At 45.5% G+C, this 18637-nt stretch overlaps 1 protein-coding gene across 1 annotated transcript in view; it reads right to left on the bottom strand.

Moving 5' to 3' along the window:
• Positions 1-18637, bottom strand: part of SYT13 (synaptotagmin 13) — a 236283-nt gene that overhangs the window by 160925 nt on the left and 56721 nt on the right. Inside the window, exon 2 of the mRNA XM_069221782.1 lies at positions 6720-6945. Coding sequence (XP_069077883.1) covers positions 6720-6945 — 226 coding nt within the window. The remainder of the gene's footprint in view (positions 1-6719; positions 6946-18637) is intronic.

Below are 18637 nucleotides of genomic sequence, written 5' to 3'. Positions count from 1 at the left end.
GGATCCGGGGACGCTGGCAGTCAGTGTTTTGACCGCCAGCATGAACATGTTTATAATGAAGTTTCTACATGAGAGCAAATAGCAGTGGTAGCCCTAATCCACCAATCTAGTCCTGGAATGGAACCCAATCCCCATACCTGTTGTAGCAAAGTGGTCTGTTAGTCTGCTGGGCATCCTCCCACGTACACAAAGAGGAAGCGTGAGGTTTCAGCAGAAACTGTGACAATGAGCAGCATGAGATGGCAGGCTGGCTGGAATGTCCTTTCTGACTTATTTTGGGCAGCCTGTTGTTTCATACTAAAACATATTGTGGTTCTGAGAACTGCCAAGATCTGATAATGCATCTTTTCTGTGTTAGGTAGACATCCCACTCTCTGGACTGTCAATACCCAGTAAACTATTGTGTATAGTCTTGGAGTGAGCCACAGGATGAAATATTGTGCAGAGAAATGAATAACAATTCTGCGTGGAAGTGGCAAGTGATATAAAATAATAAAACATTGTCACTAAAATGAAGCCTTACTAGAATAATAATATGAATAAAATAAGAAGTGACTAGGTGAGGGGCACAGGCCTCAGACCCAAGCTAAAATAAATGTGCCTACTTAAATGCTAAAATAACCTCACAACAACACCCCTATTGTTGGATCGAGAGTGCCATGGTCTATACAAATATAACCTATGGCTAAAATCACTATATCAGCAACAAGTGTTATTAAAATCAAGCTAAACTAAATGTACGTGGAAGGAGATAAAATGTCCATGTTGACAAGGAGGACAGACCAAGAGCAAGCCAATTTTAAACAGTCAATTTAAAAGTTTGATACAAAACATTCCATCAGATTAAGGCCACAGTCACACAGCACTATCACACATGAAAGAACCACATAATGTTCCAAAAATAAAGGTACTTTATCATGGTAACACAAACAATAGAATATTATTAGGCAGTTCCCCACAACTGGAGGTATGTAACCACACTATTATACACACAATAGTAATCAGTGGAGATCATAAAAAGCATAGGCATTGGCAAAAGCAATAGAAAATAGTGTGGGCCCTAGGGGAGGGCCAAACCATACACTAAGAACGTGGAATGCGAGAAACATTCCCCCACCCAAGCAGGTGGAATCGTTAGAGGAGAGCTGGATGAACTAGGAACCCCGATAGGTGAGTACCAGAGTGACCACCAGCGACCAGGAGAGCAGAGGTAAGTGCCTGGTCTACCCCAAAACTAACAGAAGAACTTGGGAAAAGTATTGTGCAAGACCCAGACAAGACTTTAAGAACCCAAAGGTGGATTCTGGCAGAAGAGGACCTGCAAAGGAAGGGGACCAAGTCCAGTTCGTGATAAAGTGTCTGGTAGTGGCCAGAGCCTCTACCCACCCTTCTGTGGATGCAGGAACAGGTCAACAGTGAATGAAGAAGGCCATCTGTGCAGCACAGGAGCTGAAGAGGAGTCCGTGAATTAATGCAGATGGTGTCCCATGTCAGCTGTTGGGTTGCAGTGGGTCAGTGGTGCTGAAGAACCACCTTGGCAAATACAAGAGAGGAAGAAGGCGAGTTGCAAGGCTGAAGAGGGCCAGCAAGGCCTAGGGTACTCCGGGGCGACCCTCAGCAGTTGGGAGTGCCACAAGAAGAGGAGGCAGCCCCCACAGGCAACCCACTGGCAGCAGGCATAGCAGTCACAGTAAGGCTTACTCAGCACACATGAAGAGGAGTCCCAGGTCGCTGGAGCAGCAGAGAGGAGACTGTGCTTGGCAGGAAGAAGATCTAGGGGCCAGGGCTAAAAGAAGCCTGAAGACCCCTTTTAGAGGAGCAAACAATCCTAGAAGCTGCAAGAGTTGTGGTGCACAGGGGCACTGTCCTGCAAATAGAGGCCAAGGCTTTCCAATCCCCAAGTTGGACACCTGGCAGAGAGCACCAAGGGGACCACTCCAGACCACCACCTGTGATGCAGGATCCACATAGCTCTGGAGGAGTGAAGGTCCACGCAGCCGGTCATCTTTGCAGTTGGTGCCTGCAGATGCAGGGGAGTGATTGCTTCACTTCAAGAGAGATTGCTTCTTACTTCTTGATAAAGGCTGGAGTCTGGTCGACCTCAGAGGATAAACAGCCAGGGAAATGTTGCAGTTGCTGAAAATAGCTGGAGACACAATGTTGCAAAGTGGAGTCGTTGCTGAAGTGGCAGATTGTTGCTTCCTGAAGATTCCAGTTTTAGTTCTGGTGGCCAGAAGATGAAGTAAATGATGCAGAGGAATCCTGCTGTAATCTTGCATGTCGAATCTGAGGACCTACTGAAAAGGGAGACTGTAAATAGCACAGAAAGGGGGCTTGGTCACCTGCGACGTGACCACCTGTCAGAAGGGGACTGTGACATCACCTGCCTGATTGGGCCCCTCAAATGCTCCCAGGGGCCTCTGCCGACCTTAGATTCAAAATGGCAAAATCAAGGGGCTCAAGGAGCTCTGGGCACCACCCATGGGGTGGTAATGTAATGGGAAGTGGTCATTTCCCATTCTTTTGTCCTGTTTCACACCATAGCAGGGACTGAGGGTCCCTGGACTGGTGCAAACTGGTTTATGCAAGGAGGGCACCATATGTGCCCTTCAAAGCAAACTGGTGGCTTGGGGAGGCAAGCCCTCCCAAGCCTTGTAACACCTATTTCCAAGGGAGAGGGTGTTACCTCCCTCTCCCACAGAAAATCTTTTGTTCTGCCTTCCTCTGCCTGAGCTGGTCAAGCATCAGTAGAGCAGAAACCTGTCTGAGTGGTGGCAGCAGTGCGGGCCACCCAGAAAACCCCGGAAGACTGGTAGGAGCAATGCTGGGGGTCCTCTAAGGAGCCCCCGGAGTACATGCAATCATGCAACTAATACTGGCAAAAGTATTGGGGTATGATTCTGACATGTTTCATACCAAACATGCCCAGGCTCGGAGTTACCATTATGTAGCTGAACATTCCAGTACACTGGTAAAATGGCTTTCCCACACTTACGAAGTCCAGTGTAATGGAGCTGGAGTTTGTAGGGGCACCTATGCTCATGCAGGGGTGCCCTCACACACAGGTACCTGCACCCTGCCCTCTGGGCTAGAAGGGCCTACTATAGGGGTAACTTACAGTGACCTGTGGCGAAAGGGTGCATGCACCTTTTCACGCAGGCTGAAATGGCAGGCCTGCAGACACATTTTACATGGGCTCTGATGGGTGGCATAATACATGCTACAGCCCATGGGGAACCCTGGGTGTCCCAGTGCCCTTGGTACCTAAGTACTATATACTAGGGACTTATATGGTGACACCCGTATGCAAAATGTCTGGTGACCAAAGTCCTGAGCAACCAAATTTAGAAGGAGAGAGCACAATCACTGGGGTCCTGGTTAGCAGGATCCCAGTGAAAACAGTGAAAGAATACTGATAGCAGGCGAACAGTGGGGGTAGCCATGCCAAAAAGAGGGTGCTTTCCTACAATGGTTTGTAGCTGTCTGGAGCTGAAGTCTACAGCAGGTCAGTGAATGAGTGAGAAAAGGCAAATCATAACAATAGGGCTACCACCGAGGTAGGGTTAGAAGGTGGTCTCCTTTGTTAAGGTGTTGGGAGGTGCCTAGGACCTTGCACACAGCCAGGAAACATCTTTGGCTCCTATCCAAGTAGTAAACCTTTAACTGGTATTCCAAATGCCCAGGGTGATTCCTAAGAGAACATCTACCATCACCTTCTCACCAGACTGAATATAACTTGTCCACTTTCTGGTCTTCCCCATTCATTCAGACAAATTCACAGCAATACCAGAGGGTAACAGTTCAAAGCCAGGCATGAACCATGGAGAACACTAAGTAGTCTCTCATCGGCTGAGCATTAGAGGTTCAGCAGAACTAGGTGAATATGAGGATTGCTCTTTGTATCTGGCCTGCATAGAGTTTACTACTTTCACTAGCGTGGTTATGTTGTGCTTACTGGGTTTCTATTTTTGTTAAAGGCATTGACTTGCAGGTAGGGTTGGTAAAGTGTGTGGTTGTGAAGTGTTCAATATGGAAGAAGTTGTAAAATGTGTGAGGTTCTGAGTGGCACCATACACACTGTTTCCACCATGACTTTGTGAGTAGGTATCCTAGGGTCATAGAGAAGTGTTAAAGTGATTTGAGATGCTTTATCATCTTGGTGTTTGTCTATGTTCATGGCTGGTGTTGCATGTATACGGTAGACCTATATGTGTGACCTTCTGAAGGTGGCTGGATCTTGATGCCTCACATGTGACGGAAGTTGCATGTGTGACAGAGTCACAAGCAAGTGTCAGAAACATAAAGTTGATAAAGTTGGACTTGTTACCCATCTGTTCTGGGCTGGCGTATCTACTTGGTAGTGAACATGTGTGTTGCATCCAACATAACAGGATTAGATGAGATATGTGAGATTCTTCTAGCTGCCAACAGTAGGCCATGGTCACAAATAAGTTGGTGACGGGTACTGCCTCACTTATGTACCCAACTTTGAGGTGTGGGCGGGTGCCTGGCTTCGTATCTGATGATGTAGTGAAAGTTCAGGGAGGCAAAGAAAGGAAAAGTTACTCACCTGTAATCCTGTTTCTTTTCCAGTGGAAATCTCATCAAGATGCTGAATAGTCTCACACACATGTGGATCCCGGAGCACTTTAAAAAGTATACGTATTTGTATGACAAGAACTTGTACCATAGGAATTTATATATGCGTTTGCAGCCTAAAGAAGGCTCGAAAGGGCCGGATTCCATTGAATGTTCATTTTAAAAAGAAGCCAGTTGTAATGTATCACTATAAAAAGGTGGCCATAGGAAATCTTTCATAAACCTTTTTAAAAGGAAAAAAAGGGAATATGAGACATTGGTAGCTAATAGGCTGCAGTGCAGAGCATAGATTAGAAACCTGGCACTGTGCCTGTAAGAACCTCACAGTACCCCCTGTATCTCATCTTCCCTCACAGGTGACAGGTCATTTAATTTTTCTGGTGCCTACAAACAGGTTCACGGGGCACTGAGCTCTGCCTTTTTGGCAAAAATCTTTTGGAAATCTTTCTAAACCTTATATTTAGAGTTTTTACTCCAGAACTTTTGTTATTTGGGGCACCCTCCTGGCCCTCACTCAATGAAGGACTGCTAGGTCGAAATTTGAAGAAAAAATAGGGGTCCTTCCTTCACCAAAGCCTGTAATGGAGTGCTAACTGATCACAAATGAGATGGCCTTCCATTCCTTGGAGGACACAGTAGCAGCTGAGGACTGTCACTCTTGTCTTGGATGGTGGAGAAGGAGTGGTGGTGGACTACCCTCACCCACACATCTACAGTGAGACTGTCAGCTACACTACTGGTATCTGGTGGATCTGTGCCCAGAGGGGAGAAGAACTAAACCCAAACCAAGAAATCTGTACTCCAGTGTGGACTGAACAATATAACAAAATTCGGAGAAGAGGAGCATGTGTGGTACTGAAAACATCAGTGAAAGGCTCGGCTACATTTCAAGCAGCCTGACACAAGGCAGCATAGAGGTACATGATTGTCCCATATGAAGAGTACCACAAAGAGACCACTGGTAATGCTGAGCAGTGGGTGCCTCCAACAAGGCACAATGGATTGAGACACCTCCTGTCCTTTTGTGAACTTTGAGCACTTGAGATAAAGTAAGGCAGCCACAGGAAGGACAAGCAGATTTCCTGGCAGTCTGTGTGCAAGGAAGCAACAATGTTAAGGGGAAGAAGGCACAGCTTACACAAATCACCGGAGTGGAGAGCCATTTAAAGAAATTAAAGGACCCTCCTTTGCACCGGTCCAGAGTTTGAAGTGTACTCCCAGGAACATTCAACACAAAAATACACAAGCCTGAGGAACACTGACTTCAATCAGGAAAACTCAGATAGATGGCAGTATAGAGAGGCAAAGATAGGCAGTGTGCAGCAGAAAAGCTGGAGCAATTCACTCAGTTGGGGCCTTCAACGTACTTGGCTGACCCACACAAACTGAGATAAACTGTGTATTCCCTAAACAGGGGAGATTCTTAGAGAATGGGGGAGAAAATACTAATCTTAGGTTGTGAGGGTGGCAGAAAAAGAGCAGTGCCCCTGTAGAACAACTCATCTCAACGTTTCCCTGCAGCAACTGACTCTTCAAGTATAAATACCCACTTATGAGCCAAAGAGACTGCTCATGGGTTTTACATTGGTGTGGGGACATGAGTTAAACCCCTCGAGGATACATAGCACAGAAGGCTCAATCGTATGACCTGACCACAGGTAAAGCATACCCCCTGCTCTTCAGTGTGTGTTTTTAGTTCCATTGTCCCATAGCAGCCTTTTCCTACTTACTTAATAATCATCTTTCTGTCCCCTATACGTGGTCCCTCACTCTCCCTCCCTTTTTCTCCCCACCTGTGCCCCCATTTCATTTATTGATTATCCCACTAGAAGTGTGGGGTTCCACTGGAACTGCAGTTCATTACACATACAGATGAATGGAGCCTGCAGAGCTGGCTCATGATCCATCATCTCCAGGAGCATGGGCACACTTGAGGGCTACAACTGTGTTATTACCAGCTTATATCATTGGACATGGGCTCTGAAACATCACTTCGCCCTACATGTTTCTGTCACTGTCATGTGTAATAAAATGCCAAGAAAGGTAAAGCTAAAACAAAACTTGGGTACAGCCAAATCTTGTGACATACTAATTGTTAGAAATGGTCAGAGGCCACATACTGTTCGATGGTAGATCACAAGTCTCTCCCGTTTCTTGAGACTTTCTGGCTTGCCCATTAGTGATGTCCTCATCTGCTGGAACTGGAGTCTCAGTCGCTGGATTCTTCCTAATGTCAGCACAATTGATTAATTCTGGTAAGGTCATTGCCAGCTTTGGGCTATAGATATTAGGGAATTTCAGCAGGGTTTTCGGCTGGATGGGTTCTGTCGTCTTCTCAATACTAAACTGGAAGTAGACAGGAGAGAGAGAGATGAAACAAAGTATCAAAGAGGATGCTCTCCAGCACAAGCAAGCCCTTATACTGGAACTAACCTTTACAAGAAGAAATTGAGAAAATCAACCTTGACCTCTTCACCCATGATCTCTTGGGAACGTCGTCCGCCTCTGATAAAATTCTGGTCTCCCTTAAGAGCTATACCATTACAACTCTCAATAGCCTACCCTCCATCAGACTAACAGGGACAAAACATAATAACAACTAAAGTAACAGCTCGTGCGCAGATTAACTTTGTCTGTTGAAACACAGGTCTACCGCCCTGGAGGAATCAACAGATATATCCCTATCCCAGACTGACCACACAGCTCCACTCTCAATGTTTAAGGCCACCAACATAGTCCACCGATCAGCACCCATGCGCCTACCTGTAAACCTACATGGAGGAATCATCAGTCTCCACCACAGACCTGCTTCAACTCTACAAAGAACTGTTAACCTCGGCACATGCCCCAAGGTCTTGCTCCTTCTCGGCTATGATTCAGAGATTACAGACACCCCATCTGTAGCCTCATCCCAGGTGCAACAAACAATACTGCTGGGTTTCACACCTGAATACTCCCAGGGCATTGCTGCAAGGTGTTTCTTCTTCAACATGTCACTCACCCCAACTGACATCTGAACTGTTTAAGTTGTAAACATCAACACCTCTGCACTGAACCCCACCATCTCCAACATCATCAATCCTTTTCTGTTTACCAGTGTGGCCCTTCGCTGCACTCAATGGGCAGTATTGAAAGCGTGTCTTAAAAAACGGATCACAACATATTGTTCAGCTAGAGATGATTCTCCACTAACTGCACTTTGTAAAGTCACTATCAATGTTGGTAACTCTGCAACTCACTCTGTACCTGCAGTTAATGATGGACCACACGGCTTCCAGTCCATGCTCTCCCCAGAGTTAGAAACAGAAACGCTATGCACACAACATCAGAGAAGAATTACTCAACAGATAGGACTAAGGCCATGATTTTACTATTCTATTCCTCTACACCTGACAATGACCATCAATTACTTGTTTATATGCCTGATACAAGCACAGATGTAGTAGGGACTAAAGATTTGATTACGCCATTCCTCAACAGTTGTGGCCAGCTAGTTATGATTGATCACTTCCTGTCTGAAGCCTCCATCCTCAACCACAGGGTGCCACACAGTTTGAATGTCTCCCTTAATCTTGTCTGGATATACTTGTTCTACTGGCGTGTACACTGGTCATCACCATTACTGTGGCATCACTAGAGCTCTCAAACTTTTTGTAGCTTACACAATGCTTTGATATTAGTAATGAGGCATCACCAAAGCTCACCTGGGAGGAATTTGCTAATATTTTGCACCTGGTTTGCATCACAAAACTGACATGATGAAGCAAAACAGCCTTGAGTGTTCGCAGGGGAAGAAACAGCACCATACTGTAGGACATGGGGCTCTGTTTTGCTCTCTCCCTTTCATGCAAAGTGGCACAGCAACTATGGTTGATACGCTGCATTGCATATAAGCTCAGACGTCAGTTGTGGTGGGTAAATTTGGCCAATAATGCACATCTGTTCTGATGTGTAACATGGAAATCTATTCCACTCTTGAGACATAACGAGTTCATGCAATGCACCTGACTCTTGGCATGGTTCCTACATTGGTGTTCAGGTACTGAGAGAGCTTGGTCCACGTTATGAGCTAATTGGGGCGGTATCTCAGGAATTGAAGAACATATAGCTCTAGCCACTCCCAGTATTCCCAAAGCCCAGAGTCCTGTGAATAGAAACACTAAGGGCCTGGTTTAGAGTTTGGCGGAAGGGGTTACTCGGTCACAAACGTGACAGATATCCCGTTCGCCATATTACGATCCCATTATAGCCTATGGAGATTGTAATAAGGTGGGCAGGATATCCGTCACGTTTTTTACAGTGCAACCTGTCTGCCAAACTCTAAATCAGCCCCTGAGTCGAGTTTAACCAGGTGAAGAAATGCACCAGGTAAAACCACTGGGGCTCCACGGCCCGGCGGTGAACAAAGATTTAGGTCAGTTCCACCTCACCTACTTCTTCAGCACACAGGGGAGCCTGCTTTGACTCAGTTGCATAAAGGGCCCAGTAATTCTGGGTCTATGTGATCCCCGTTAGCTAATGGTGAAATACTGGTTAGTACTGTTAATTCCAGCCCCGGCGTCTGCCACTGACATAACAGGGAACTTTGTAAATAGGGCCCTGTAGAGCTTCTCCAATATACCTATCCTGCATCAAGAACTGGGACTCAAGTAATGAGATGTCATGCACCCTGGTATTACATTCCAGAGACATCCAAAGTGCCTTCTTAAAGCACCTCCATCCTGATCCTCATTCTGCCTTTCGCTAACGGGTACCTTTGTCCTTATTTGCAGTGCACCCAAGGTTCAAAGTACTGAGGCATACACAAGCCTGTAATGGGCCCAGGGGTATGGTGCTTAGCCCAATGAGAAGGTGCACAGCACCACCTTCTGCCACTGAGAAAGGTGTCACTTTAGATGTCTGCTCCCTCTGATTGAGACCTGCGGCCAGAGGTAACAGCAGTTATGGTGTACCAAGTGTCCTCTCTTGGCTATACAGAGACTTGAGAATGGCATTATGGCCATAAATTATCTAGCACAATGCAGTGCAAATATGCTCTAACAGCCAGTGTGACTGACAGCAGAGGCCTACAATCTGAGGTCACTTACCATGCTGCTTATTGGAAGATGCATATTGATTGGCTAGGTATTTTAGGCTCCACATTGTCAGTCACAGTGACGTGTATAGGTATGAGGCTCACTCACCATTGAGGAGGAATGCACTGCTTTCCTGGGTCACTGCAGCAACCATGTATCTTCACTGCTACCTTGTGGTCATTGAGGGGGATATTGCAGCACTGGATGTACTGAACATAGTTAGTATTTCCTGATCAGCATTTTAGACCTATGTGGGCAGAGGTGTATGTGTGTGTGGGGGAGGTGTGGGTGGTAGCCATCCCAAACAACTGGCAGCTGCCACCACATAGCATTTGCAGGCTATCACTCTCCAAAATCCTGGGCCATCGATTTCTTGGCTTCCCTGCTCCTTTACAAGGTAGACTGTCCTGTCATTGTGTAGCCCTGATTCTTGTCATAGGGATTTAAGGGTGGCTATCCTTGACGTTAAAGGACCTGATATTATGGCAAACCTAGCATATGCTGTATTTGCCTAGCACATTGTGGGTATACTGTGCATTATGATGGCCCTGAGATAATATGGTCCTCCTAGGTACATTATGTGCTTAATGCACAAAATATTATTCCTGTCATAAAGTTGCTTTCTTCAGCATTTAATGTGCATCCTAGGCATTGTGATGGTGATGGCATAAAGCGGAAATCGTTTGCACACTGTGTTTCCCGTGAAAGGAAAATCGTTCCAAGACGTGCACCATATGAATCTAAAGTACGCAGGTGGAAAAGTGTACTCACAAACAAAAATAGGAGGGACAGAAAGGAAACACATGCTCTTCCATGGAGTACACAAAAAGCAAATTAAAAATAGAGTCCCTGAAATATGCTGTGCAAATCTTTCAGTCCGAAGACTATGACACCAACATTCTCCAGGGTGGGAACCCGCACAAAAATATGGAGGAAAGCCTTCAAATAAAGAGCAGACAGCTGAGATAGACACCAAAGCCACCAATCAAGAACAGCGGGTTGACAAAAACCCCACTCTAAGTGTGTGTTGTGTACTGTAAAGAATAGGTCTACTTAAAAAAGCTGAGTGGAATCAAGTTGTAGAAAAATAGCCATGTTTTCAGAAGTGTGCAAATGGAAATCATTTAAGGTAATTTGGGATTGAAACGCCATCAACACTTCGTGGTGGTATGAAAACACAATTGCCATGAGAGATTTTAACCATTTATCTTTGCAAACCAACAAAGGATGGTCAATTTCATAACAGTTTATGATGTTTTGACTGTTTCCATTTCGATCTGGTCACCTTTATCAGGCTTGCTACAGTCGTCCTCCTCACTTTCAACTTCACACCTTTGAGCACTTTTCTTGCATGTTATGTTATCAGGTTTGCACTGGACACTATCACACGGCAGGGTGTTCTGGTGCTGAGCAGGTCTGAGTCTAGCCAAACGTAGGGCCTGGAGGTACTACTCAAAAAGCCAAGATCCATATTTACGGGGCATTGGTGTAGTGCAGCGACGCCAGTCTTCTTGCCACGCTGCCCTTCACTAATCTGAAAGGGTAGGAATGCATCTAATTTATGGAATATGATGCTTTATTGTCCTTTCCCCTTGTGCTGATGCACAAGTGGCTGCCTAGCACCAACACAGGTACCTTTGCACTATGGTAAAGGATGTCAGCGTTGCATGCTGGATTGGTTTTGTGCAGGAAGAGACTCCTTCCTGCACAAAAACAATCCAGAGAGGCATTTTCCTCTTTCCATGCATGCTGCAGAATGCAGCACACATGAAAAGAGGAAAAATGTTACGCCTGGTCTGTGGAGGCGAAGGTTTTGGCGCTGTTTCAGGTTTACATCATTAAGTAAATTTGAGGCAGGGTCAAAATCCATGGGTGTTGTGTGAGAAAACCTACCGCAACGCCCCTGGCACACCTTCCTGGCCCAGAGTAAGCAATGCAGTGACCTGCGCTGCTTTGTCTTACTCCATATCTATGAGGCCATTCAAAGCAACACAAAGTGGCTTTACATGACCTCATAGACATAGTTGAGAGGCTTTTTTTGATGCTCTGGCAACACAAGCCTCTCATAAATATGCCCAAGGTCTTTAGCTTCATCAGACCGGGTTCTGTGCGTCTTGCCTGTGAGGGAGAAAATCAGCTGTGTGATGTTGATGACGTGAGACCAGGTGATGCTGGCTTGAGATATCATGTATACATTAAAGAGGGACTGGCTCAAGGAGAAACCCTGCAGAACTCCGCAGGTGAGGTACTGGGCGTCCGAGGTATACAGTGCCAGGCTAACTGTCTGGGTCCTTCCTGTCCGGAAGGAGCAGATCCATTGGAGTGTGTATCCTTTGATTTTGATGTTGTGAAAGTGATATGTCGAGGAGGGGTGACAGATCAAGTTAAATGCTGCCGAGATGTATAGGAGGATGAGGGTCACTGTGTCTTCTCCATCCAGAGTGATGTGGATGTCATCTGTGGTGGTGATGAGGGCAGTATCCATGCAGTGGTTGGGTCTGAAACCAGACTGGTGTCAATGAGTTAGTGGTCATTGAGGTATTCGGTAAGGCACCTGTTGATGTTTTTTCTCTAAAACCTTATCTGGGAATTGTAGCAAGGAGATCGATGTGTAGTTGGCGGGTGTTGGACGTTTTCTTCAGCAGTGGGCGGACAGTTGTGTGTTTCCAGGTGTCTGGGATGGTCGTAGAAGAGGTGGAGCTATTCAAAATGGGTGTGAGCATGGCACTGATGAACCCTCTGAAGTAGGCATAGAGGGGGCAGGGGGTGAAAGGGTGCCCCTAAGTGGATGAACTTCAGGGCCATTGCGGTTTCTTCCAAGGTGATGACCGGCCATATGGTTACCATTGGTTCTTTGGATAAGATCAAGAGGCGTTTAGCAAGGTCTGTCCGGTCTGGTTGCAGGTTGAAGTTGCTGTAAATGGCTATGAGTTTATTACTGAAGAATTGAGAGATATCATTGCAAACGCCCTGTGAGAGGGGTAATCAAGCTGGAGATGTTGCTGGTGAGGTAAAATCCTTCACAATGGCAAAGATTTCTTTGCTTCTGTTGATGCTGGATTACATTTGGTTCTCTCATACGGTAGTTCAGTATATGGTAGTTCAGTATAATATACATATGTTTTATGGATGACTGTATTTAATGTCATAAATATACATAAAAAGCAATTCTGTAGTACACATTGTCTCCCTCAATAAGTTTGCAAATATTCACAGAACTATAAGATATGTATTCCCATTGTATTTACTAATTTATTGCTTTTTTGCTTACCTTACAAATTGTGAATAATTGTGACATGAAACCTGGCTGGACACTGTTGTAGCAACTTACGCCCTCATTACGTGTGGTCCGAATGGGAAGGCTATTATTAGACCTGTCAGCCTTAGGGTGGTCTTCCCCCAAACCTTTTGCCTTCATCCTCCTATTTGATGATTTTGTTTTGTTGGCCAAATTACTCTGTACACTTTATCACAGCTAACCCCTTGCTAAAGTGTTTGTGCGCAATCTTCAAAATGTGATAACATTGGCTTACACCTAATTGGCATATTTAATTTATTTATATCATATACCATGTACCATGTACCATATACCTAGAGCCTGTAAATTAAATGCTGCTAGTGGACAGATTATTTGACAGATTCTTTTTCACTTTTTAATGGTGTTTGTTGATTTTTTATATTTTGTAAAGTACAATATCAATAGTAATTAAAAAATATAGAAAAATGTTTTTTAATGTATATTAAGATTTTTTTCATTGGACTGTGGATTATAATGTGACTGCATGGAATATATATATATATATATATATATATATATATATATATATATATATTTTGTTTTTGAAGAACTTAGTTGTGAGACTACACAATTTTTAATACAAGTAACAGTATTTGCCCTGAATCGTTTGAAAATTAAGAATATGTGAAAACGCAAAAATAAAAATATTAAACACGGGGTAAATCCAGGATTACAAGCGGAACCTATAGTGGAAGTTTGAGGCATGAAAGGGAACTTAATTTGTTTTCTTGTGATACCTACCCTGTCCCTTGTTCATTTGAAGGAGTAACTCTCTTGTAGTTGAGGCTAGGGGCCTGCAACACCTACTGTGCCATCCACATAAGTAGCCCCTTAAAACATGTCCCAGGCCTGCCATTGCTGCCTGAGTGCAGTTTTAAACTGCCAATTCGACTTGGCAATATAACCATCTTGCCAAACCTTAAACTCCCCTTTTATTGCATATAATTTACCCACTAGGGCCCATATTTATACTTTTTGCCGCACAACTGCGCCAACGCAGTTGTGCGTCAAAAATTTTACCGCCGGCTACCGCCATTCCAAAGCGCCATGCGGGCGCCTTATTTATGGAATGACGTTAGCCGGTGCTGCGGACTGGTGTGCGTAAAAAAAAATGACTCACACCAGGCAGCGGCGGCGTAGGGGAAAAGAGGGTTGTGAGTCAAAAAATGGGGCAAGTCAGGTCTGAGGCAAAATTCAGGCCTCAAACCGGATTTGCGCCATTTATTTTGACGCCCAACCTCCATTGACATGACTCCTGTCTTAGCAAAGACAGGAGTCATGCCCCCTTGCCCAATGGCCATGCCCAGGGGACTTATGTCCCCTGGGCATGGTCATTGGGCATAGTGGCATGTAGGGGGGCCCAAATCAGGCCCCCCTATGCCACCCAAAAAAATCTGAAAAAAATACTTACCCGAACTTACCTTTACTTCCCTGGGATGGGTCCCTCCATCCTTGGGTGTCCTCCTGGGGTGGGCAAGGGTGGCAGGAGGTGTCCCTGGGGGCAGGGGAGGGCACCTCTGGGCTCCTTCCGAGCCCACAGGACCCTTAACGCCTGCCCTGACCCAGGTGTTAAAAAACGGCGCCCATCAGGCTGTGCGTCGTTTTTTAAGGCCCACCCCCTCCTGTGCGTCAAAATGACGTCAGAGTATAAATATGGGGCACAGGCCTTAAAGTCATTTTTTGGAAGGGTACGCCTACTTTGCATATAATTAACCCAAGGCTGGTTCCCCCTTCCAAAAAATGACGCACATGGTGGAATTTTGACGCCCGCGGGGTCGGACGTCAAAGTATAAATATGGGGCAGGGTTTGCGCCGATTGTGCGTCATAATTTTATATAAAAATTCCCCTAAGTAGCTAATAGAGCAGGGTATATTGCAATTTAGAGGTTAGACATGTACTTTTAAGTTTTACATGTCCTGCTAGTGAAAACCCCCTAAATTTGTTTTTCCCTACTGCAAGGCCTACCTCGCCCATAGGATAACATTGGTTTGCCTTATTACATTTAATTATTATTTGATTGGGAATAGGTGAACATTTCATGTTTGGTGTCTGAGAAATTGTAATTAAAAAAACTCTTTAATGGTAAAGTTGGGTCTTAAGTTACAATTTTAAAAATGCCACTCTTAGAAAGTCACCATTTTCCTGCCATGTTTGGTGCCTGCAGCCTGTCCCTGTGTCACATGACTGGGTGTAGATGGAAGTTGGACTTTCTTTATTCCTCCCAGACAGCCACACAATAGAGGGATTAGGTGTGCCTGGGTGGGCCATTACTGGCAGGATGGGAGTGTTGAACTGGGCACAACCCTACTTGCAACTGAATGGCTGTGCTATGCCTTCACACAAAGGGCTTGTCACCCCTGCATTTTTCATGCAGAAAGCCAGGAGCTATGACAAGGGAAGTAGGAAACCTCAAGCACTTCAAAGTAAATTCTCTAGAACTTCACCTACTTCAAAGAAGGCACCAGGTATAAAAATAGGACCCTCAAACCCACTTTTCCGTTTCACTTTCTGGACCTGCAGAAGGACTCTCTGAAGGTTGCCTGCTGCTGTGTACTTCAGAAGACTGCTTTGCTGAATCTGGGAGGACTGCTTTGCTGTCTGAAGCCTGCCTTGGACGATAATAGGCTCATCCTGTTTTTTGAGCGCTGTTCTACTGCTGAACCCAGGACTACTAGAGTGCCTCCAAGAGCTAGTTGGCTAGCCTCCTGGTCAGAGCCTTAGTGACAGAAAAGGCTCCAACCATCTTGAACCCGCACCTGGACCCAGCCTGAGTGAGATCTAACCTCCCATGTGGTGTCCCTCTAGTCCTGGACCCTTGGTGGTTGTGCTAAAGATGCCCAGATAGCCAAAAATCTAAAACTTGGGACTTTTGGGTAAAACTGCTCTGAGAGGAGACTGGGACCAACCTGCTTGTCTATCTGCCCAAGATGCATCCCCAGTCAACCTGACCTCATAGCAGCTCCTGCTGTGTTCTTCTCTACTGCAGCAAATCCTGTTCAGTGGCCCCATGCCATTTAGGGGGGTATGGGCTCATGGACATTTCGTCAGCTACAGGCCCCAGCTTCATCTCGCTGGAGACTTCGAACCGGTCTTGCGAGACTAGATGTCCGTGGTTGGCGCTTTGATCTTTTAGGCACTAGTTTTTAGTTTGAACCTCTAAAAAGTCATAACTCCGGTTTTAATTGGATTTTTTTTCATTTTCGTGTCAAATACATTTTTTACATTTACAGTTGGTGTGGGATTTTTCTTGTTTCGTGTTTTCACTTTTCTTTTTACTGTTTTTATGCTGTTGTATAAATACTTTATACATTGCCTCTAAGTTAAGTTTGACTGCTTATATGCCAAGCTACCAGACGGTTAAGCACAGGTTAATTCAGTGGCTTTTGTGGTTCACCCTGACAGGGGTTGTGGCTGTTGCTTGAGCAGGGTTAACACCCTACTCAAACAACAACCCAATTTGTCACAGCGACTGTTATTGTACTTTTTTACAATATGATACCACGAGGATTAGAATTTCAATAATTATTGCTGATTGCAAGTTGTGCTCTTCAAAATGGAGCATAACATGCAGACTTTGGTGCTCAGTATTTCCAGTGCATTTTCCTGTGGACAAATGTGGCAGATTTCACCTGTTGAAGTTTACTTGAGGAAATTGCACGGTATGTCATAACTACCACAACAGTTGTAATTCTGATTTCAATGTAAACAGTCATTTGCACAGGGATTGGAAAAGAATGGGCCACTTGTAGTGAGCGCCTTCTAGCAATCAGCTAAACATGGGCAAAGACCGAAGGTGCCAAAAGCTGCTGACAGATCTAGCAAGTTGATGTGATGACACTGCGTCATCCCTCTCAGACCATCCAGTACAGAGATGACCACTGACCCTATACTGTGCTCTGGACTGAATCAGCATGATAGCCCTTTAATACAGACGCGTAGCTTCATCATAAGCAACACATCGCTACATGCACAGCAGACACTGAGAAACTCCACTCTTTACTAAAACAGGCAAAATTCCTCATGGACATGCAGTTGGCACCATGGAAACCAGGCCTAACTGCCTAATACTCAGCTTGCTTGTATAGCACACACTGCAAACTGACTCACTTCCAGGCACTCCCAAATTAGCCAAGTAGTGAACTTGAGGCTTACGGAGATGTCAACAGTTGCCCAGATTGTGAACAAGCGAGGAAGCTATGCTTACCCTTGGCCGCCTGGCTTCTCTGTCAGCGGCCTTTCTGCTAGATCAGATGCCCTCCTTGAGTGGGCAGCGAAGGCTCCGCAGAGACTTTTGCAATGACCTTTTGCTGGTTGTGAAGGACCCCCATGGCTCTTCACAGCCCAGAATGTCCCAGGCAAGTGTTCACAGATCTAGGGGTTTCCTGCACTGAATGTATTTCACGAACACTAACATGAGGGCCATGCATCACTGCTGGCTTTACCCTAGATTCAAGTGCCCCAGGGCATAGCTTGCATTGATGGAGCAGGCGCTGTGGCACTGGAGAGAGATAGATTATCCTATTGTAAGGTAGAGAACTACAAATCCGGTCATGCAGCGGGGCGTTTCCTGAACATAAAGACCTGTCCTAAGGCTCTTTTGGTGACATGGCCTCAGTTCGAATCCCTTTGGTGATGGTGCCAACACTTCTTCCTGCAGAGTCTGCCTTTTTTGCACATTTCAATATGAAAATAAAGTCTCGAAGCACCGCAAACATGGCAGAATAACTGTGCGCAGTGGGGGACATAGCTGCCCCTGGAATTGTGACAAATGTATACCCTGCTGTCTCATAGTAAGAATGCCAAACTGGCTGCCAGCCGCAGATACCCACACCCAAGAGGAAGTCACTTCATCACCTCACTTAAGGCAAGTTGTGGGAGTTGGTCAGCTGACTGGGTTCAGCTCTTACCTTGGCGTTGTATTGGCGCAGGTTCACTGCCCATCAAGGTCCGTTCAACCTTTCCTTGTCCCACAAGTTGACTGAAAGGACTTCCTGAGGTGCAGTACATCAAAGGCCACTGATATGTTGGTACCTACTTAATTTTGGCAACCTTTAAAAACTGCCTTCTATGCAGATTGCTCATCTTCCGCTCTGTCGCTTCCCCCCCAGCCAGCTCGGGTTTAATGAGGCCATTTGCATAAAATCTGTATCCTTTTTCCTCTGAGATTCCATCTGCTCCACCAGATGCATCTTAAGGAGGCAAAAAACCTATTTCTCTGCAGTGTCCATTCTGCGCCAGACGTGATCACTGTGGCCAAATGGGCCATAAGACACCTAGGGGGTTATTCTAACTTTGGAGGAGTGTTAATCCGTCCCAAAAGTGACGGTAAAGTGACGGATATACCACCAGCCGTATTACGAGTTCCATAGGATATAATGGACTCGTAATACGGCTGGTGGTAAATCCGTCACTTTTCCGTCACTTTTGGGACGGATTAACACCTCCTCCAAAGTTAGAATAACCCCCCTAATGATGGACATGTAGCAGAGCCCAGACGGACGGAAACAATCTCACGTGACATCTGTGCCCCTACAAAATATATTTCAATGAATAGAAATCATACATTTTTGTCTTGGTCTGTTGCCTCACTTAGAAGCAGTCTGTAGCTGCAGCAGTGACATCACACCTGAAACAGCTACATCTCACCTGCAGCAGCGACATCCT

The sequence above is a fragment of the Pleurodeles waltl genome, chromosome 3_1 (assembly GCF_031143425.1).
Source record: "Pleurodeles waltl isolate 20211129_DDA chromosome 3_1, aPleWal1.hap1.20221129, whole genome shotgun sequence".
In the NCBI taxonomy this organism is placed as follows: Eukaryota; Metazoa; Chordata; class Amphibia; order Caudata; family Salamandridae; genus Pleurodeles; species Pleurodeles waltl.
The sequence above is the reverse complement of the archived record's forward strand: the minus strand, read 5'-3'. Positions and strand labels throughout refer to the sequence as shown.